Source organism: Mobula hypostoma, chromosome 11 (assembly GCF_963921235.1).
Source record: "Mobula hypostoma chromosome 11, sMobHyp1.1, whole genome shotgun sequence".
Lineage (NCBI taxonomy): Eukaryota > Metazoa > Chordata > Chondrichthyes > Myliobatiformes > Myliobatidae > Mobula > Mobula hypostoma.
The window spans coordinates 116455126-116478453 of NC_086107.1; the positions used below are offsets into that span (position 1 = coordinate 116455126).

At 46.4% G+C, this 23328-nt stretch overlaps 1 protein-coding gene across 2 annotated transcripts in view; it reads left to right on the forward strand.

Moving 5' to 3' along the window:
- kif22 (kinesin family member 22) overlaps positions 1 to 23328 on the forward strand; it is a 54882-nt gene that overhangs the window by 26470 nt on the left and 5084 nt on the right. For both annotated transcript variants that reach the window (XM_063063061.1, XM_063063062.1), the window contains exons 8-13: positions 4144 to 4297; positions 8845 to 8956; positions 17679 to 17862; positions 18605 to 18761; positions 19026 to 19081; positions 19617 to 19811. In XM_063063061.1, the coding sequence (XP_062919131.1) occupies positions 4144 to 4297; positions 8845 to 8956; positions 17679 to 17862; positions 18605 to 18761; positions 19026 to 19081; positions 19617 to 19811 (858 nt within the window). The remainder of the gene's footprint in view (positions 1 to 4143; positions 4298 to 8844; positions 8957 to 17678; positions 17863 to 18604; positions 18762 to 19025; positions 19082 to 19616; positions 19812 to 23328) is intronic.

Below are 23328 nucleotides of genomic sequence, written 5' to 3' on the forward strand. Positions count from 1 at the left end.
CCACAGGTTTGAGGGAACACCTTTTCAGGCCCTGGGGAGTTATCCACCCTGATCTGCCTCTGGACAATAAACACGTCCTTCTCTGTAATCTGTACGGGGTCCGTGACCTTGCTGTCGCTGTGCCTCACTTTTATAGACCCTGTGTCCGTCTCCTGAGTGAGATGCAAGAAAAACCATTTCAGATCTCCCCCATCTGCTTTGCCTTCACACATGGATTACCATTCTGATCTTCCAGAAGACTAATTTTGTTCCTTGCAATCCTTTTATCTTAAAAATATATCTTTAAAATCCCTTAGTATTCTCCTCCACCCTGTCTGCTAGAGCAATTTCATGCCTTCTTTTAGCCCTTATGATTTCTTTCTTCAGTGTTCTCTTGCATTTTGTACTCCATAAGCACCTCATTTGTTCCTACCTGCCCATTCCTGCTCTGCACCTTTTTTTCTCTTAATCAGGACCTCAATGCTCTTGAAAACCAAGGTTGCCTACACTAGTTATCTTTACCTTTTATTCTGACAGCCACATACAAGGTTTGTATTCTCAAAATTTCACTTTTGAAGGCCTCCCACTTACCAAGTACACCTTTGCCAGAAAGCAGCCTGTCCCAATCTATACTTGCCATATCATTTCTGATGCCATCAAAATTGGCTTTTCTCAGATTTAGAATCTCAGCCCACAGACCAGCCTATCCTTTTGCATATTTACTTTGAAACTAAGGCATTGTGGTCACTAGATGCAAAGTGTTCCCTGCACAAACTTCTGTCACCTGCCCTGCTTCATTCCCTAATAGCAGATTCAATATTGCACTCTCTCTCTTTGGGCCTTCTATGAAGGAAACTTTGCTAAATACCTTTGACAAACTCTACCCCATCTAGTCCTTTTACAGTATGGGATTCCCATTCAACGTGTGGAAAGTTAAAATCACCACCTATAACAACCCTATGTTTCTGACAACAGTCTGTGATCGCTCTTCGAATTTGTTCCTCTAAATCCATAGGACTATGGTGGTCTGTAATATAGCCCCATTAACATGGTCATACCTTTCTTGTTTCTCAGTTCCACCCGTAATGCCTTGCTATATGAGTCTGTCCTGGTGGAGCACTGCCATGACATTTTCCCTCCTTTATTCCCTCCTGCTCTGTCACATCTAAAACAATGGAATCTCAGAATATTGAGCTGCCATTCCTGCCCCTCCCACAACCAAGTCTCACTAACAGATACAACATCATAATTCCAGGTGTTGATCCATGCCCTGAGCTCACCCGCCTTTCCTATGATCCTACTTGCCCTGTGCTCAATCCATCGATTCCTGACTTTGTCTGATGTCTTACCAACATCTGTCTCCACAAGGTTCTGGCACTCTGGTTCCCATCCCCCTGCAACTCTAGTTTAAACCCCACTGTGCAGCATTAACAAACCTTCCCACTAGGACATTTGTCCCCCTCCACTTCAGGTACAAACTGTCCTTTCTGTACATCTTTCACCTTCTGTGGAAGAGAGCCCAATAATCCGAAAACCTTATGCCCTCCCTCCTACATCAACTCTTTAGGCAAGTGTTAAACTGTCTAATCTTCCTAGTTCTGGCCTCACTAGCACATGGTACAGGGAGCAATCCTGAGATCACAACCCTGGAGGGTCCTGCCCTTTAATTTAGCACCTAACTCCTGAACTCACTTTGCAGAACATCATTACTTGTCCTACATGGACCACGACGACCTCTAGCTGTTCACCCTCCTACTTAGGAATGCTGAGGACCTGATGTCTGAGATGTCCTGCATCCTGGCACCCAGGAGGCAACGTACAGTCTGGGAATCTTATTCTTACCACAGAACCTCCTTTCTGTTCCCCTAACTTAAGAAATCCCCCATCATTCCCCTTCAGCCCAAGCAATCTGTGCCAACCAAGATTCCCATCCGCGCCAGTCCAGATAGGTTTGGCCCATATCCCTCTCAGCCTTTCCTATCCATAAATCTGCCCAAGTGTCTTTCAAATGTTGTTAATGTGCCTGTCTCATCCACTTCCTCTGGCAATAAACAGACCACCCTCTGGGTGAACAAGTTGCCCATTGGTTCCTATTAAACCTTTCCTCTCACCTTAAACCTGTGCCTTCTGGTTGTTGATTGCCCAACCCTGGGGAAAAAGACTGTGTTTTCACCCTAACTGTGCCCCTCATGGTTTTATACCCCTCTGCAAGGTCACCCCTCAGTCTCCTACACTCCAAATAAAATACCAACCTGCCAATTTTTCTCCTGCCTCAATCACTTCCTTGAGTCCCTCTCCATAACTCAGTCCATCGAGTACTGGCAATAACCTGGTAAATCACATCTGCACTTGCTCCAGTCTGTTGGCATATTTTCCACAGCCGAGAGATCAAAACTGTACACAATAGTCCCAAGTATGACCTCCTCAACATCCTGTTGTTAAGGCACCTGCCTTAGCTTCCTCCTCTGGCAGCTAGTTCCACATATATTCCTACCTCTGGGTGAAGAAATTGCTGAATTTGGCGTATACTGTTCAGTTCCCTGCTGGTAGAAACGAGAAGAGAGCATATCCTGGATGGTGAGGGTCCTCAATGATGGATGCTGTTTTCTTGAGGGACCATCTTTTGAAGATGTCCTCAATGGTGGAGAGGCTTGTGTCTGTGAAGGAGCTAGCTGAGTCTTCCACCTCTGCAGCCTCTTGTGATCCTGCACATTGGAGGCTCCATACGAGATGGTGTTATAACCAGTCAGAATGCTCTCCACGGTTCATCTGTATAAATTTAGTCTTTGGTGACATTAAGAAAAAAATCTAAAACTCCCAATGAAGTTCATGTGCCACCTTTGTGATTGCACTGATGTGTTGGGCCCAGGAACATGCAACTGTTCACCCTTTCCACCGCTAATCCCACCAGTGGGTGTTCTCCCAACTTCCTGTTCCTGCAGTCCACTATCAGTTCCTTCATTGTGCAGATGTTTCGTGTGAAGTTGTTGCTGCTATATCTCACCCCTGTATGACCCCTCGTCACCACCTGAGATGCTGCCAACAGCAGTGGTGTTATTGGTGAATTTATGGATGGCATTTGAGCTGTGCTTGGGCACACAGTGCATAGGACTGAGCAATGTGCTAAGCTTGTGTTCCACCACTGACTCCTCATTGAGGACTGGTGGGTGTCCTCTCGACCGCCCTGTCCTGAACTCTGCACTCATTTCCTCAGAACATAGAGCAGTACAGCGCAGTGATGTTGTGCAGAACTTTTAATCTGTTCCACAATCAATCTAACGCTTCCAATCCTAGAGAGTCCATAACCCCCCATTTTCTTTCATTTCATCCATGTGCCTACCTAACAGTCTCTGAAGTGTCCCTAATGTATCTTCCTGGTTGTGCATTCCACACACCCATCATTCTGTGTGTTTTTAAAAAAAAACACTACCTCTGACATCTCCCTATACTTTCCACCAGTCACTTAAAATTGTGCCCTCTTGTATTAGTCATTTCCACCCTGGGGAAAAAGGTCCTGGCCGTCTACTCCATCTATGCCTCTTGTCATCTTGTACACCTCTACCAAGTCACCTCTCATCTTCCATCACTCCAAAGAAAAAGACCTTGTTCACTCATCCTCTCCTTGGTCTTGCTTCCAAATTAGTTCTCTGATGGTTCCCAGCAACAACAGAGGCTAAAGAGAGTGGTGAACATGTCGGTCTATCACCAGCAAAGTCCTCCCCACCACTGAGCACACTTACAAGGAGCACTGCCACAAAAAGACGGCTTCTATCATCAAGTTCCCACCGACCAGACCATACTCTCCTTGTCCATGCCACCTGCAGGAGGGACAGGAGCCTTGGGATCCCACAGCACCAGGTTCAGGAGCAGTTATTACCCTGCACCCACCCAGCTCCGAACCAGCGTGGATAACGTCACTGATCACCACTCAACCTACAGCACTCTCTTCTTGCAACGCATGTCCTCATTAGTTTTGCACATTACTTGTTAGTCTTTGTTTATGTATATTTTTTCTATAAATTCTTTTGTATTCTTTTTCCTGTGAATGCCTGCAATAAATGAATCTCAAAGTAGTATATGGTGACATATATGTACTTTGATTTGGAAGGGGGGGCTTGAACTGCTCAGGGTGTGTAACAGCTTCTCTGTCCACCCCCACCCCAGGACTCACTGGGAGGCACAGCTCACAGTGTAATGATCACCAACATCGCGCCGGAAATCAAGCACTACTTCAACACTCTGACCGCTCTCAACTTTGCCGCCAAGTCCAAGCTGATCATCAACCACCCCTTCACCCGTGAAACCATCCAGCCTATCGGTGAGTGTCAGAGGAATTGGCGTGTTAAAGCTGCACCCTGAATCTGGCTGTCACATGGGACCCAGTCACCCTCTGCGTCACAGACCGACCACGACTACACACAGAGTCTCTTGTACTGCAGTGGTGAGCTTCTGGAAGGTCACTTTATTCAGAGACACAACAGATCCTGAAGATACTGGAAATCTTGAGCAACGAGAGGTTGTACCTGCACTTTTGGAAAACATTAGGTGCCCCGGGGCTGGGGATATACCCCAGGTTATTATGGGAAGCGAGTGAAGAGATTGTTATATCCTTGCCGATGATCTTTGTGTCCTCACTAGCCACAGAAGAAAGAACAGATGATCAAAGGAGGGCAAATGTTATTCCTTTGTTCAAGAAAGGCAATAGGGATAGCCCTGGGAATTATAGACCAGTGAGTCTTATTCAGGGTGGGTAAATTATTGGAGAAGAGTCTTAGAGACATGATTTACAGGCATTTGGAGAAACATGCTCTGATGAAGGATGGTCAACTATGAGATGCAACCAATTCCTCCCAAGCCTGATCGAATGTGACAAAGCACACTGATAAATGCAGAGCAAAACATTTGGAAGGGTTAAGTTCATGAGTTTCAGGGTACAGAAATGAGTGCAGTTGCTCTTTCTGAAGAGAAGGTGTTTGGGAAGCTGAAAGATCTGTGTATCGACAAGTCACCTGGACCAGATGGTCTACACCGCAGGGTTCTGAAAGAGGTGGTTGAAGAGATTGTGGAGGCATTAGTAATGATCTTTCAAGAATCACTGGATTCTGGAGTGGTTCCAGAGAAGTGGAAAATTGCAGATGTCACTCTACTCTTTAAGAAGGGAGGGAGGCAGAAGAAAAGAAATTACAGGCCAATTCGCCGGACCTCAGTGATTGGGGAGATGTTGGAGCCTATTGTTAAGAATGTGGTTTCAGGATACTTGGACACACATGATACAATAGGCCAAAGTCATCATGGTTTCCTTAAGGGGAAATCTTGCCTGACAAACCTGTTGCAATTCTTTGAGAAAATGACAGGAAGGATAGCCAAAGGAGAGTGAGTGGGTGTTGTTTATTTGGATTTTCAGAAGGCCTTTGACAAGATGCCATACATAAGCCTGCTTAAGAAGTTAAGAGCCCATGGAATGATCGGAAAGACACTAGCATGGATAGAAGATTGGTAAGAGGTAAAGAGTGGGAATAAAGGGAGCCTTTTCTTGTTTGGCTGCTGGTGACTAGTGGTGTTCTGCAGAGGTCGACATTGGGATTGCTTTTTATGTTATATATCAATGACTTGGATGACAAAATGGATGGCTGGCTTACTTTATCGATGATAGATAAGCGTAGGGAGTCTGCAGAAGGACTTGGATTAAGGGAGCGGGCAAAGAAGTAGCAGCTGAAATATAGTGTAGGCAAGTGTACGTATGCTCTTGCACGTTTGTGGAAGGAATAAAGGTGTAGACTATTTTCTAAGTCGGGAGAAAATTTAGAAATCAGTGGGGCAAAGGGACATGACAGTCCTCGTGCAGGATTCCCTAAAGGTTAACTTGCAGTGGTAAGGAAGGCAAATCAAGTGTTCACATTATTTTGAGAGGACCAGAATACAAAAGCAAGACTGTAATGCTGAGGCTTCATACGGTGCCTATCAAAAGTATTCACCACCCCACTCCCCCCCACAGAAAAAACTCTTTCGTACCAATGTAAAACCAAATTTCTACAAATTCGTCTAAATTTATTACATTATTAAACACAATAATTGATTGCATAATTACTCACCGACCAAGTCGTTATTTAGCAGATGCACCTTTGGCAGCAGTTACATCCTTGAGTCTGTGTGGATAGGTCTCGATCAGCTTTGCACATCTGGACACTGCAATATTTTCCCATTCTTTGCACAACTGCTCAAGCTCTGTCAGATTGCACGGGGATTGTAAGTGAACAGCACTTTTCAAGTCCAGCCACAAATTCTCAGTTGAATTGAGTTCTGGACTCTGACTCGGCCACTCCAGGACAATAATTTTGCAGTTTTTAAGCCACTTCTGTGTAGCTTTGGCTTTATGCTGGGGGTCACTGTCTCGCTAGAAAACAAATCTTTCTCCCAAGTCGCAGTTCCCTTGCAGACTGTATCAGGTTTTCCTCCAGGATTTCCCTGTACTTTGCTGCATTCATCTTGCCCTCTACCTTCACAAGCCTTCCAGGGCCTGCTGCGGTGAAGCATCCCCACAGCAGCCACTACCATGCTTCATGGTAGGGATGGTTGGCTTATGTCAAATGTAGTGTTAGTCTGATGGTCAAAGAACACAATTTTGGTTTCATCAGACCATAGAACCTTCTTCCAGCTGACTTCAGAGTCTCCCACATCTTCTGTCGATCTCTAGCCAAGATTTCATTTGTGCTGTTTTTTTTTCAACAGTGGCTTTCTCTTGGCCTCTGTCCTATAAAGCTGTGACTGGTGAAGCACCCGGGCAACAGTTGTTGTGTGTGCAGTCTCTCCCATCTCAGCCACTGAAGCTTGTAACTCCTCCAGAGTTGTCATAGGTCTCGAGGTGGCCTCCCTCACTAGCCCCCATCTTGCACGGTCACTCAGTTTTTGAGGGTGGCCTGCTCCAGGCAGATTTACAGCTGTGCCATATTCTTCCCATTTGTTGATGATTGACTTTACTGCAATCCAAGGGCTATTCAGTGACTTGGAAATTTTCTTGTATCCACCTCTTGACTTGTGCTTTTCAATAACCTTTTTGTGGAGTTTTCTTTTTTTTTTCCTTCATGGTGTAGTTTTTGCCAGGATACTGACTCGCCAACAGTTGGACCTTCCAGATGCAGGTGTATTTTTACTACAGTCAATTGAAACACCTTGACTGCACATGGTGATCTCCATTTAACTAATTGTTGTTCGTTCATCGTCGATGAGGACCTCGACACCGTTATGATGATGGTGTCGAGACTAGCGCATGATTTGGATTTAAGTGAGGGAGAGTTGCGCAGCGTCAGCCTCACTCTCTCTTCCCAATTCCCATCTGGATCCAGCGGCAAGATAGAGTCGAGACAGCTGGAGATGGGACTAGGCGCAGTGGATGACCAGGACGTCTTCTGTGTCTTGTCCTGCTCTACACGTTCCACGACGCTTGCAGAGACCGCCTTCTTGACCGTTGGACCTTCCATTGGTCTCGTCCGCTCAATCCACCGGAGTCTGTCTTCACATGCTGGGATAGACAACTCCCTATCACACCGAGGGTTTGAGACCCATCGGCTGCCCTCACCTGGTTTAGCCGGCTTGTCGAGGCCGTTGCCCGGGGTGTGGCCGCTGTCGCATGCGAACAGCTACGGGGAGCCACAGGTGAGAGCTGAGTGCCAGGTGGGGACCAAAGGTGAACTAACCGCCTTGAAACGGACGTGACATGTTCCCCCACCAGAGGTGCTACCCCTCCCTGACACCCCATACATCCCAATTTAACTAATTATGTGACTACGAAAACCAATTGGCTGCACCAGTGATGCTTTGGTGTGTCATATTAAAGGGGTGAATACTTATGCAATCAATTATTTTGTGTTTTATACTTCTAATTGGTTTTCACTTTGACATGAAACAGTTTTTTTGTTGATCAGTATTAAAAAAATGTTAATTAAATACACGTGATTTAATATTGTAAAACGATAAAATATAAAAACTTCCGGGGGGGGGGTGGAGTGAATACTTTTTATAGACACTAAGTCACTGGTCAGACCATGCTTGAAGAATTGTGCATTGGAGAGGGTCCAGAGGATGTTCACGAGAATGATCCTGGGATTGAAAGGGTTAACATACGAGTTGCGTTTGATGGCTCTGGACCTGTAGTCACTGAGTTTAGAATAATGATGGGGAGAGTTCTGATTGAAACCTATCAAACATTGAAAGGCCTAGACTGAATAGATATAGAGATGATCCCTATACTGGGGGAGTCTACGACCAGAGAATAGAGGGGTGCCTCTTCAGAACAGAGATGAGGAAGAATTTCTTCAGCCGGGGGTGGTGAATCTGTGGAATTCATTGCCACAGACAGCAATGGAGGTCAAGTCATTGGGTATATTGAAAGTGGAGGTTCATAGGCTCTTGGTTAGTCAGGGTGTCAAATGTCATGGGGAGAAGGCAGGAGGGTGGAGTTGAGAAGGAGAATAAATCAGCCACATTGGAGTGGCAGAGTGGACTCGATGGGCCAAATGGCCTAATTGTTTTATAAGATCATCAGTGCAAAGATAGCACAGAGCCTGTTTCCGGTTGGGGGGGGTGCGGGGTGCTAAAAAAACATAGGGCAGCAGTTTAAGATCGGAAGACAGTGACTTAAAAGGACCATCAGTGGCAACTTCTTCATGCAGAGGGTGGTGTGTATTTGGAATGAGTTGCCAGAAACAGTGGTTGAGGTGGCCACCCTGGCGATGTTTAAACGTTTCCGGGTAAGTATATGGATAGGTGTGGTTTAGAGGGCTGTGGGCAGGTGGGAAAGGGCCTGTTTGGTGCTGTTTAACTCAATCCATGACTTGTTCTTCATTGCAATTCTTCCCTCTCTTCAAGGCGTGCGTCCTCTGAAACGACATCAGCAGGCGGACCCTTCAGAAGAGGCTGCCAAGGTCTTCAAACCGGATGATTCGGAAAATGCTGGTGGATCTGGAGGACTACCCTTGAGGTGTGTGGAGGGGACAGAATGGGTGCCATGTGGAGTGTACGGATAAAGCATGACATTGTCTGCTTCTGTGGTACCAGAAATGGGTTCCACCGTTCATTCTGAAAGAAACGTGCTGGACTTGCAGATACAGTCACGCATCAGGGAAACTGGCCCTTCCAATCGGTCCCTGCTGACCCACTTCCCTATCCGAACTAGTCCCATGTTTACCCATATCCCTCAACCTTTCCCTTTGAGAACTGCAGAGCACAGGTTGAAAATGAGGGGACCTGGGGGCAACTGTTTCACCCAGGGAGTGTTCTATTTATGGAACATGCTGCAGGAAGTGGCTGTGACAGGTGCATTAACTGTGGATGGGAAAGGGTTCGAGAGTTAGGGGGCAAACTCAAGCAGTTGGGATTGGCTCAAACGGGGATCTGGGGCCGCACAATTCCAACATAAAGACAGGGGGATGCCAGGTTTGAAGCATGGTGTCTGTGTGCAAGAGAATCAGCAGCAGTCAGAGTTCCTGTCTCCCCCACCTGGCCTAAGGCAAGAGATGATTTGTTCATTTGTGGGTTGAGATGGTCTAAGGAACGGAAGAACACATTTACAGTGTATGATGGACGATCAAAAGAAATCAGGACTGCGGCCAACTGTGGCAGATATGTTGTAGACATCACTAAGTCATGGCTAAACATTATAGCTGGGAGCTTAATGTGCAAGAGGTCGCATTGTATTGATAGGATAGGCAGGAAGGCAGAGGAGGTGGTGTTGCTCTGTTGGTGAAAATACAAATCATTAGTAGGAGGTGACATGGGGTCAGAAGGTGTTGAATCAGTGCAGATAGAGCTAGAGAACTGAAAGACCCTGATGGGAGTTGTATACAGACCCCTGAACAGTAGGATGTAGCATACAAATTACAATGGGAGATAAAATATGCATGCCAAAAGGGCAATGTTACAATAGTCATGGGGGTTTCAATATGTAGGTAGATTTGGAAAATGAGGTTGGTGCTCGATTATAGGAGGGGAAATTTCTAGAGTGCCTACGAGATGGCTTTTTAAAGCAGTTCGTGGTTGAGCCCACTAGGGGATCAGTTATTCTGGATTGGGTGTTGTGCAATGAACTGGAATTAATTAGCAAGCTGAAGGTAAAAGAACCCTTGGGGGCAAGTGATTATAATATGATAGAATTCACCCTGAAATTTGAGAAGGAGAAGCTAAAGTCAGATGTATCAGTATTACAGTGGAGTAAGGGGAATTACAGAGACATCAGAAAGGAGCTGGCCAGAATTGATTGGAAAACAACACTGGCAGGGATGATGGCAGAGTAGCAATGGCTGGAATTTCTGGAAGCAATTTGGAAGGCACAGGGTATATACATCCCAAAGAGGTAGAAGTATTCTAAAGGAAAAATGACACAACCATGGCTAACAAGAGAAGTCAAAGCCAACATAAAAGCCAAAGAGAGGGCATATAATAGAGAAAAGATTAGTGGGAAGTTGGAGGATTAGGAAGCTTTTAAAAACCAACAGAAGGCAACCAAAAAAGTCATTAAAGAGGTAAAGATGGAATACAAAAGTAAGCTAGCCAATAATGTTAAAGAGGACACCAAAAGATTCTTCAGATACATAAAGTGTAAACTGTTAGGATGAATAGTGGACCACTAGAAAATGACGCTGGAGAAGTAGTGATTGGATATCATGAAATGGTGGATGAACTGAACTGACGAAGGGTCTCGGCCTGAAATGTCGACTGCACCTCTTCCTAGAGATGCTGCCTGGCCTGCTGCGTTCACCAGCAACTTTTATGTGTGTTGCTTGAATTTCCAGCATCTGCAGAATTCCTGTTGCTTGCGATGAACTGAATAAGTAGTTTGCATCAGTCTTCACTGTGGAAGACACTAGCAGTATGGTAGAAGTTCAGGGGGCATGACGTATGTGAAGTTACCATAACTAGACAGAAGGTTCTTGGGAAACTGAAAGGTCTGAAGGTAGATAAGTCACCTGGACCAGATGGTATACACCCAGAGTTCTGAAAGAGGTGGCTGAAGAGATCGTGGAGGCATTAGTAATGATCTTTCAAGAAGCACTAGAATCTGGAATGCTTCCAGAAGACTGGAAAATTGCAAATGTCACTCCACTCTTCAAGAAGAGAAAAGGCAGAAGAAATTATAAGCCAATTAGTCTGAAATCAATGGTTAGGAATATGTTGGAGTCTATTATTAAGGATGAGGCCTTGGGGTACTCGGAGACATGTGATAAAATAGCCCATTGTCAGCATGGTTTCCTCGAGGGAAAATCTTGCCTGAGAAATCTGGTGGAATTCATTGAAGAAATTACAAGCAGGATAGATAGGAGAGTCGGTAGATGTGGTGTACTTAGATTTTCAGAAGGCCTTTGACAAGGTGCCACCCATGAGGCTGCTTAACAACTATGAACCAATGGTATTACAGAAAAGATTCTAGCATGAGTAAAGCGGTGGCTGATTGGCAGGATGAAAAGAGTGGGAATAAAGGGAGCCTTTTCTGGCTGGCTGCCAGTGATTAGCTGTGTCCCACAGGGGTCTGTGTTGTGACCGATTCTTTTTACCATATGTATGTCAATGATTTGGATGGTGCCAATGATGGCTTTGTTGAAAAATTTGCAGATGATATTAAGATAGGTGGAGGGACAGGTAGTTTTGAGGAAGTAGAGAGGCCACAGAAGAACTTGGGCAGATTAGGAGAATGGGCAAAGAAATGGCAGATGGGATATGGTCATGCACTTTGTTAGAAGAAATGAAAGAGTTAACTATTTTCTAAATGGAGAGAAAACAAAAAAAAAATACTTTGGAGCAAAGGGACTTGGGAATCATTGTGCAGGATTCCCTCAAGGTTAATTTGCAGGCTGAGTTTGTGGTGTGGAAGGCAAATGCAATGGTAGCATTCGTTTCAGGAGGACTAGAATATAAAAGCAAGGATGTAATGTTGAAACTTTATAAAGCACTGGTGAAGCCTCACTTAGAGTATTGTAAGCAGATTTGAACTCCTTCTCTTAGAAAGGATGTGCTGAAACTGGAGAGGATTCAAAGATTCATGAAAAAGATTGCAGGATTGAATGGTTTGTCAAGTGAAAAGTGTTTAATGGCTCAGGGCCTGTATTCACTGGAATTCAGAGAATGACTGGTGACCTCATTGAAACCTATGGAACGGTGAAAGACCTTGATTAGATGGATGTGAAGAGGATGTTTCCTATAATGGGAGAGTCTAAGACCACAGGACACAGCCTCAGAATTGAGGCATGTCCTTTCAGAACAGAGATGAGGAGGAATTTCTTTAGCCAGAGAATGGTGAATCTGTGGAATTCTTTGCCACAGGCAGCTGTGGAGGCCAGGTCTTTATGTATAGTTAAGGCAGTGGTTGATAGATCCTTGATTGGACAGGGCAGGGGAAGGCAAGAGATTGAAGCTGAGAGGAAAATTGGATCAGCCACGATTAAATGGCAAAGCAGAGTTGATGGGCCAAATGGCCTAATTCTGCTCCTATATCTTGTGGTCTAAGTTGGCTATTCTCATTGCTTACGTCTGTATTTTGTCCCTGTCTTGTCATGCCCACCCTCCAAACTGAAGTTAAAAGGAAATATCTGAGAATTGTGCCACTTCAGACACATATGCCCTTGTAATAATTTGGATCATATGTGTGTGCAGATACAGGACTTGCACATAAGATAAAAATACATGGAGATGGGGAAATGTTATTCGCATGGATAGAGGGTTGGTTCGCCAACAGAAGATTGGGAGTTGGGTGTCTCTGGCAGTTGAGTGGTGAGCAGAGTACAGTTGGGGTCACTGCAAATATTTATCATCTACATTAAACATTTGGTAGTATAGACAGGGTGCAGCATATCCAAGTTTACTGATGACACTAAACTGAGTAGAAAAGCAAGTTGTACAGAGGATATGCAAAGTCTGCAGAGAGATATTGAAAGGTTAAGTGAATGGGCAAAGGTTTGGCAGATGGAGTACAATGTTGATAAATAAGTCATCCACTTGGGAAGAAAAAAAATAGAAGATCAGCTTCTTATTCAAATAGAGAGCCTTGGGAATGTTTGTGCTTGAATTGAAAAGATTGGTCTGCTGATACAACCGTTTATCAAGAAGGCAAATGGAAGGTTGTCCTTCAGAGAACAAGGGATAAATTTCAGAGTAGGGAGGGTGAGGCTGCACCACAAGTACTGGTCTTAACTTGAGAAAAGGTACACTGGCTACGGCCGTTGCAGAGGAGTTTCACCGGATTGATTCCAGAGGTGAGGGATTCTACCCTGTGAGGAGAGATTGAGTCACCTGGGACTGTACTGTCCCAGTATAGTACAGAATTCAAAAGAATGAGAGGGGATCTTCTAGAAACATATAACATTCTGAAAGAGATGGATAAGATAGAGGCAGGAAAGTTGACTAGAAGAAGGGGACATAGCCTCAAGATTTGGGGGGTGGGGAGTAGATTTCTGACGGGGATGAGGAGGAACTGCATTTTTTCGAGAGTGTCGCATGTTTCAATGTAGGTGTGACCATTAAAGCAAATCTTCAGTGAATCTGCGGAATTTTCTGCCCAGGAAAGCAGTAGAAGCTACCTCATTAAATATATCAAAGATACAGTCAGATTTTTGCATAGCATGAGAATTAGGAAAAAAAGGACTCTGGTATGTTTTGTAACTCCTGAAATTAATTGAAAGAAAAACACTGAGCGGGGGGATGAGTGTGTACTTTGCTTTTCACCACCACCCAGGTCATGTTCCCTCTCAGTGCTGCCATCAGGGAGAAGGCAGAGGAGCCTCGGGTCCCAGTTCACCAGGTTCGGGAACAGTTATCACCCCTCACCCATCAGGCTCTCAAACCAGAGGGCATAACTTCACTCACTGCATCACTGAACTGTTCCCACAATGTATGGACTCACTTTAAGGACTCTTCATTTCATGTTCTTAATAGTTATTACTGCTATATTATTATTATTGTTATGGTTTGCTATTTCTTTCAGTTTGTTGTCTTTTGTACACTGGTTGTTAATGAGGTACGTGCTTATGATACCATGGCATAATGACTTGTGTCATTGATGTACTTCAAAGCTCAAAGTACCGAATTTATCAAAGTACGTATTCTTTGCACAACCTTGAGATTCGTCTCCTTAGAGGCAGCCACAAAACAAAGAAACTCAATAAAACCCAACAGAACAAATGAACACAGTTGAACACCCAGTGAACAGAGGGGGGAAAAAAACTAAATTGTGCAAACAATAAAAGTAAGCAAATAGCATTCAGAACTGAGTTCACAAAAGTGAGTCTGCAACCAATCCAGAGGCCCACAGCTTCAGGTCAGTGCGGTTCAGTCCCTCTCAACCGTTCCCCCCCCCACCCCGAACACTGCTGTAGCATCATCCAGTAACTTTCTGAATCTGCCTTCCGTTTACTTTATTGCAAGGAATGTGGCATACAAATGATCTGAAATCCATCCACCAGGTTGTAGTTGTCTCAGTCAATAACAACCCCACAATACTGACCCTCCCTGTTTTTACCACTTACAAGCCCAACGTGGCTTGTCGGTTATTGTATTTCACCATTACAAATGTCTATTGCTAGTTTTCACATTGTAAATCTCAAGGCTTGTGTCACTGTCATCATCAGATTTTTCATCAGCATACAGATTAGAGCTCTTTTTGAAACTGCAACTTGACTTTTAGCTTTTTCTCTTCCCTATGTTGTCCATTTATCTTTATCCACCTGACACATGCTTTGTATGTGTCCAATTACACTCGCAAAACTAGCACTCATTTCTCAGTGACTATTTCCTTTGTTTCATTATCTTTTGTGCAATCAAACATGTCCAGCTTTCTGATGTAACCAGCCATTTCTGCTTTTTATTTATTATTATCACCTGGTACTCACTGTTGATGAACCCGTGAATTTTGTATGGTTTCTGCTTTATTTTTAATCAAATGTCTTGCTGTGCTTATGAAGGGGGTGGGGAGGAATGTGCTGCACTTTTTAAATTTGAACATCTTTCTCCCCTTTGTGAAGAAAAGACATGCTGCACTTCAACGGGTAGGTCGTTGTCTCAGGCTCATCACCACTGTTACGATTTGTAACTCCAAACCATAAAACTAATTGAAAGAAAAACACAGGAGCCCAGGGGTAAACTTATTTACGTAGTTTCTTTACTATAGTGAGGTGCGGACCATAGAAACTACAGCACAGAAACAGGCCCTTTGGCCCTTCTTGGCTGTGCTGAACCATTTTCTGCCTAGTCCCACTGACCTGCACACGGACCATATCCCTCCATACACCTCCCATCCATGTATCTGTCCAATTTATTCTTAAATGTTAAAAAAGAACCCGCATTTACCACCTCGTCTGGCAGCTCATTCCATACTCCCACCACTCTCTGTGTGAAGAGGCCCCCCCTAATGTTCCTTTAAACTTTTACCCCCTCACCCTAAACCCATGTCCTCTGGTTGTTTTCTCCCCTTGCCTCAGTGGAAAAAGCCTGCTTGCATTCACTCTGTCTATACCCATCATAATTTTATATACCTCTATCAAATCTTCCCTCATTCTTCTACGCTCCAGGGAATAAAGTCCTAACCTATTCAACCTTTCTCTGTAACTGAGTTTCTCAAGTCCCGGCAACATCCTTGTAAACCTTCTCTGCACTCTTTCAACTTTATTTATATCCTTCCTGTAATTTGGTGACCAAAACTGAACATAATACTCCAGATTCGGCCTCACCAATGCCTTATACAACCTCATCATAACATTCCAGCTCTTATACTCAATACTTTGATTAATAAAGACCAATGTACCAAAAGCTCTCTTTACGACCCTATCTATCTGTGACGCCACTTTTAGGGAATTTTGTATCTGTATTCCCAGATCCCTCTGTTCTACTGCACTCCTCAGTGCCTTACCATTAACCCTGTATGTTCTACCTTGGTTTGTCCTTCCAATGTGCAATACCTCCCACTTGTCAGTATTAAACTCCATCTGCCCTTTTTCAGCCCATTTTTCCAGCTGGTCCAAGTCCCTCTGCAGGCTCTGAAAATCTTCCTCACTGTCTACTACACCTCCAATCTTTGTATCATCAGCAAATTTGCTGATCCAATTTACCACATTATCATCCAGATCATTGATATAGATGACAAATAACAATGGACCCAGCAGTGATCCCTGTGGCACACCACTAGTCACAGGCCTCCACTTGGAGAAGCAATTCTCTACTACCACTCTTTGGCTTCTTCCATTGAGCCAATGTCTAATCCAATTTACCACCTCTCCATGTATACCAAGCGACTGAATTTTCCTAACTAACCTCCCATGCGGGACGTATGACATGGTGACATAATAACGTATGCCATTCACATACTTTTACATAGAACCCATAATGTATTATGAAAACAAAGTATGCTCAATCAAATGATATTTACAATATTACTCGAATATCACTGAAAAACACAACAGGCTCCACTCCAATTTGCCTACCGTCACAACAGGTCAACAGCGGATGCCATTTCATTGGCTCTTCACCTGGACAGTGAAGATGTTTACATCAGATTTCTTCAAAAACTAGAACAGAATCATCCCCTCAAATCTAATCAATAATCTCCAAGATTATCTCCTTGTGCAACTGGATCATTGATTTCCTCACTTGTAGACCCTGGTTAGTTTGAAATGGCAACAACATCCCCTCCACAATCACCATCAGCACCTTGAGTCTATGTGCTCTACTCACTTTACACTTCTGTCTGTGAGGCTAAGCACAGCTCCAGTGCTGACGACATCACTGTGATTGGCCGAATCAAAGGTGGTGACAAATCAGTATATAAGAGGGAGATTGAAAATTTGGTTGAGTCGAGCCACAACAACAGCCTCTCACTCAATGCCAAATACCCCTTTCATCTAGGCCATGCTCTCTTCTCATTACTACTATCAGGCAGGAGGTATAGAAACCTTGGGTCCCACCCTGCTCCACCAGTATCAGGAACAAATATGCTACAACCATCAAGCTGCTGAACTAGTATGGAGAACTTCCCTGACTTCAACTTTGAACTGTCTCCATAACCTAAGAATAGTGAAGGCATCCGTTAGTCTTGCGAGACCATGGATCTGCGCCTGGAAAGTCTTCACTCTCCAGGGCACAGGCCTGGGCAAGGTTTTATGGAAGACCAGCAGTTGCCCATGCTGCAAGTCTCCCCTCTCCACGACACCAATGTTGTCCAAGGGAAGGGCATTAGGACCCATACAGCTTGGCACTGGTGTCGTCGCAGAGCAATGTGTGGTTAAGTGCCTTGCTCAAGGACACAACATGTTGCCTCGGCTGGGGCTCGAACTCACAACCTTCAGGTCGCTAGTCCAATGCCTTAACCACTTGGCCACGTCCATAACGTCCAGACTCACTTTCAAGTAGTCTACAACTGATGTTCCTGATATTTATTGCTAATTTATAATTGTTTTTTCTCTTTTTTGCATTTGCACAATTTGTCTTTTGCACATCAGCAATTTGCCAGTCTTTGCTATATACAGCTTTTCATAATTTCTAATGCATTTCTTTATTTTTCCTGTAATTGCCTGCAAGGAAATAAATCTCAGGGTAGTATATATAACATACAGTTTACGTACTTTGATAACAACTTTACTTTGAGTTTGAAGGTAGGTGGAGCTGAGTCCTCGACCAGGATGATAACTAGACCTGCTCTTTCCCCACCCGCTGATGTCTGGCAGCCCACTGCTGAAACCAGGCGAACTGAACAGTGAGGCGTTCGGGCCAGATGTGATGGAGCGTCTGTCAAAGCTGGAGAACCTGCTGCGGACACAGGGTCGGAGCGGCCTGCCCCTGCTGGGCACACCCAAGGCCGAGAGGCAGGAACTTCTCAGGAAGCTGGAGGAGAGCCGGCGTCAGATCCAGGTACACAGGGGAGGGGACGGGGTGATGTCAGCCCGGGGTCAGATCCGGGTACACAGGGGAAGGGACGGGGTGACGTCAGCCCGGGGTCAGATCCGGGTACACAGGGGAAGGGACGGGGTGACGTCAGCCCGGGGTCAGATCCGGGTACACAGGGGAAGGGACGGGGTGACGTCAGCCCGGGGTCAGATCCGGGTACACAGGGGAAGGGACGGGGTGACGTCAGCCCGGGGTCAGATCCGGGTACACAGGGGAAGGGACGGGGTGACGTCAGCCCGGGGTCAGATCCGGGTACACAGGGGAGGGGACGGGGTGACGTCAGGCCGGGGTCTCGGTGCACAGGGGAGGGGACGGGGTGATGTCAGGCCAGGATTCCTGCTCCCCATCACAGCACAGTGATCACTGGAGTGGAGTGGGGTGGAGAGGGAGGGAACTGGGGAGATGGACACAATATTATTTCGATGCTGCAAATATACAGCAACACAGCCTCAACAGGTCAGGCAGTATCTACAGAGGGACAAAAACATCCTATGTTTTGGGCAAAGACCTTTCATCGGGGGTGTGGTTGGAGGGAGAGGGGAGAATTTGGCAATTTTCCTGTTCCTTATCTTGCCTAGTGGCCCCTGGGTTAGAGATAGGGGAATCCTTGTACGCTGAGGGAACTGGATGTCAGAGACCCCATCTGACTACACAATACTCTTTCTCTCCCCCCCCCCCCCGTGTGTGTGTGTGTGTGTACACCCAGCTCCTGGAGCGGAGGCAGCAAGAACTCGAGAAGGTCATCAGTGCACAAGAAACCACGGGGATTGGAGACGGCCTCCTTCCCTCTGGCAAGGACCCCATCCTGCATAAGAGCTCAGTGGCTAAGAAAAGGAACCAAGCCATCGTCACCCCTTTACAGCGTATGTTGCGTGGGTGAGGGGTCCAGGAGGGAGGGAGACCGATGCATGGGCCTGCCCTTGTACCTCCTCCCTCTGTCCATCAGCCTATATCTACACCCTCTAAACCCTGCTCCCTTCTCTGCCCCCATTCTGTCATCAGCCCCCCTTCCCTCCTTCGTCCAACTCCCTTGACTCTCCCCCCCACCCCCTCATTGTTCCTCCAACCCCCACCCTTCCCCTGCCGTGTTCACCCTGACGGTTGTGTGTGTCTCTGCTCTCTTGCAGGCATAGACAATACTGAGTGTCTCCAAACCGGGGACGTGCTGGTGCTGAAGCACAAGGTGAGACAGAGGGAGGGGTGGAGGGTAGGGGTTGGAGGGGTGGGTGTGGGAGAGGAGGGGTTAGTACCACCCACCAAGGAGAGAGAGGCTGTCTTGTGTTCAACCAGGTCAGGTCACTCTGTGTACTCAGGGCCACACTGTTGATGGATGAGATGGAGATGAAAGTGTTAACTCCGGGCGTCTCCTTCAAAGCTGCCCTCTCAGGGACACCCTCAATGAGAGTGTGGCTGAGGGGATGAGAGAGAGACTGTTATCCAACTGAAGTCTCCACGCCACCTCTCTCTCCCACCTCCTCCTCTGCTGCCTGCAGAGGGGCAGGTAACTGAGAGGTGAGAAGTACGAACCTGACCAGTTCTTCCCTTCCTCTCTGTGCCGGACCCCAGGGAGGGCAGGCTGATGTGGGGACTGTGTGTGAGTGAGGGGTGACCGGTGTCTGCCCTCACCTCACTTCCACTTGGGACCCTGTGGATGAGGGAAGTGTGTTGGAGTGGTGAGTGGGTGCTGACTCCAACCCCTGTCTCTCCTCCACCTCCAGGACAATGCGAAGGAGGAGCAGGGGGGTGGTGCAGAGCTGCTGCTGGATGTACAACTTGCTGAACAGCAGAAGGAGCAGATCCTGGCCTTGTTGAACGAGGGCTCCCTCCGCCAGCTCAAGACCTTGCAGAGGGTGGGAGACAAGACCGCTCAGCTCATCCTTGGCTGGAGAGAGCGCCATGGTCCATACTCGCAGGTACAGGCTGGGGGGTGGGATTTCATACAGCTCTCACGGTGTGAGAAGCAGGTGGGACAGTCCGCATCACAGGTACATGGGGTAGACTGCTGTAGGTGGTTCCATAGAAACATCAAGACATAGAAAACCAGCAGCACAATACAGGCCCTTCGGCCCCAATGCTGTTCCGAACATGTCCTTACCCTAGAAATTACCTGGGATTACCCACAGCCCTCTACTTTTCTAAGCTACATGTACCTATCCAGGAGTCTCTTAAAAGACCCTAAAGACCACCATTGCCGGCAGCCCATTCCACGCACTCGCCACTCTCTGCGTTTTTAAAAAAAAAACAACTTACCCTGACATCTCCTCTGTACCTACTTCTGCACCTTAAAACTGTGCCCTCTCGTGTTAGCCATTTCAGCCCCGTGAAAAAGCCTCTGACGACCCACACAATCAATGCCTCTCATCATCTTATACACCTCTGTCAGGTCACCTCTCATCCTCTGTCGCTCCAAGGAGAAAAGCCCAAGTTCACTCAACCTATTCTCATAAGGCATGCTCCTCAACCCAGGCAACATCCTTGTAAATCTCCTCTGCACTCTTTCTATAGTTTCCTTATCCTTCCTGTAGTGAGGCGACCAGAACTGAGCACAGTACTCCAAGTGGGGTCTGACCAGGGTCCTATATAGCTGCAACATTACCTGTCAGCTCTTGAACTCAATCCACAGTTGATGAAGGCTAATGTGCAGCATCTTTGAGTGTCCTATGGACTTGGACCCCAACATCCACACTGTCAAGAGTCTTATCATTAATACTATATTCTGCTATCATATTTGACCTACCAAAATGAACCACCTCACACTTATCTGGGTTGAACTCCTTCTGTCACTTCTCAGCCCAGTTTTGCATCCTAACAATGTTCCACTGTAACCTCTGACAGCCCTCCACACTATCCACAAACCCCCAACCTTTGTGTCATCAGCAGATTTACTAATCCATCCCTCCACTTCCTCATTCAGGTCATTTATAAAAATCACAATGCATAGGGGTCCCAGAACAGATCCCTGAGGCACACCACTGGTCACCGACCTCCATTCAGAATATGACCCGTCTACAACCACTCTTTGCCTTCCGTGGGCAAGCCAGTTCTGGATCCACAAAGCAAGGTCCCCTTGGATCCCATGCCTCCTTACTTTCTCAATAAGCCTTGCATGGGGTACCTTATCAAATGCCTTGCTGAAATCCATATACACTACATCTACTGCTACCAAGTTCCTGCCTGATAGCTTCATATTTCCCCTTTCTCCAATTAAATGCTTTCCTAACTTGTCTGTCCCTATCCCTCTCCAATGCTATGGTAAAGGAAATAGAATTGTGATTACTATCTCCAAAATTCTCTCCCACTGAAAGACCTTACACCTGACCAGGTTCCTTCCTGAACACACCTAACAAACTCCACCCCATCTAAACTCCTTGCTCTAGGGAGATGCCAATCAATATTGGGGAAATTAAAATCTCCCATCATGACAACCCTGTTATTATTGCACCATTCTAGAATCTGTCACCCTATCTGCTCCGTGAAGTCCCTGTAACTATATAAAAAAAAGCACCCAGTAGAGTTATTGACCCCTTCCTGTTTCTAACTTCCACCCACAGAGACTCAGTAGACAGTCCATCTATGACTTCCTCCTTTCTGCAGCCGTGACGCTCTCTGATCAGCAGTGTCACGCTCCCACCTCTTTTGCCTCCCTCCCTGTCCTTTCTGAAACATCTAAATCCTGGCACTTGAAGTAACCATTTCTGCCCCCGAGCAATCCAAGTCTCTGTAAAGGCCACAACATCATAGCTCCAATTACTGATCCATGCTCTAAGTTCATCCACTTTGTTCATGATGCTCCTTGCATTAAAATACACATCTCAAACCATTGGACTGAGCACGTCCATTCTCTATCACCTGTCTATCCTCTCTCTCGCACTCTCTCCAAGCTTTCTCTATTTGTGAGCCTTCCTCCGTCTCTTCAGTTCAGTTCCCACGCCCCGGAAATTCTAGCTGAAACTCTCCCCAATAGACTTAGCAAACCTCCCTGCCAGGATATTGGCCCCCTCGGATTCAAGTGCAACCTGTCCTTTTTGTAGATACGCCTGCCCCAAAAGAAATCCCAATGATCGAGAAATCTGAATCCCTGCCACCTGCTCCAATCCCTCAGCCACACATTTATCCTCCACCTCACTCTATTCCTATACTCACTGTCGCGTGGCACAGGCAGTAATCCCGAGATTACTACGTTTGAGGTCCTACTCCTCAGCTTCTTCCTAACTCCCTGCAGCCTGTTTTCAGGACCTCCTCCCTTTTCTTATCTATGTCCTTGGTACCAATAACCACAAATGGCTGTTCATCTTCCCACTCCAGGGTATTGTGGACACGATCAAAAACATCCCGGACCCTGGCACCTGGGAGGCAAACTACCATCCGTGTTTCTTTCCTGCATCCACAGAATCGCCTGTCTGACCCCCTAACTATAGAGTCCCCTGTCACTGCTGCCATCCTCTTCCTTTCCCTACCCTACTGAGCCACAGGGACAGACCCTGTGCCAGAGGCACGGCCACTGTCGCTTCCCCCAGGTAGGCTGCCCCCCCCCCAACAGTAATCAAACAGGAGTACTTATTGTTAAGGGGGACAGCCACAGGGGTACTCTCTAGTATCTGACTCTTGCCCTTCCCTCTCCTGACTGTTGCCCACTTATCTGTCTCCCGAGGACCCAGAGTGACTACTTGCCTATAGCTCCTCTCCATCACCTCCTCACTTTCCCTGACCACACGAAGGTCATCGAGCTACAGCTCAACACACCTGGTGCAGATGTGGCCGTCCGGGAGGCTGGGAGTCTCCCAGACACCCCACATCCAACACCCAGTACAAGACACTGGCCTCACATACTTCCTGTACCTATTCTTCACACGTAACTTACTTTGCCTCGACATGTTTTCGCCGAAGCCCCGTTGAGCCAAAGCCCTCCTGCTCTGACTCCCCCTATATCACCCGCTCTGTGAAGCTGTCTTTTTAAATTCTTCCTGCTGGTTTAACTCGCTGACGTCCACATGCCTGCACAGTTGTGCCACAATGTTGCGGGGGGAACTGATGGGTGGCAGGGAATGAACAGATTATGGGGTGAATGTGTGTGCAGAGAGACCATGAGACACGCGAGTGGAATTTGGCCTAGCAAGTTCGCTCTGCTATTCCATCCTGGCTGATTTATTATCCCTCTCAATGCCTTTTCCTGCCTTCTCCCTGTAACCTTTGACGTAAGAATCTACCAGCCTCCGCTTTAAATATACTCAATGACTTGGCTTCCACAGCCACCTCACTAAAGAAGTGCCTCCCCATCTCTGTTCTGAATGGAAGTCCCTCTATTCTGAGGCTGTGCCCGCTGTTCCTGGATGCCCTCACCATAGGAAACATCATCTCCACTTCCACTCTGACTAGGTGTTCCAGGGAGATTCCCCCCCCACCCTCATCATTATTCTAACCTCCAGTGAG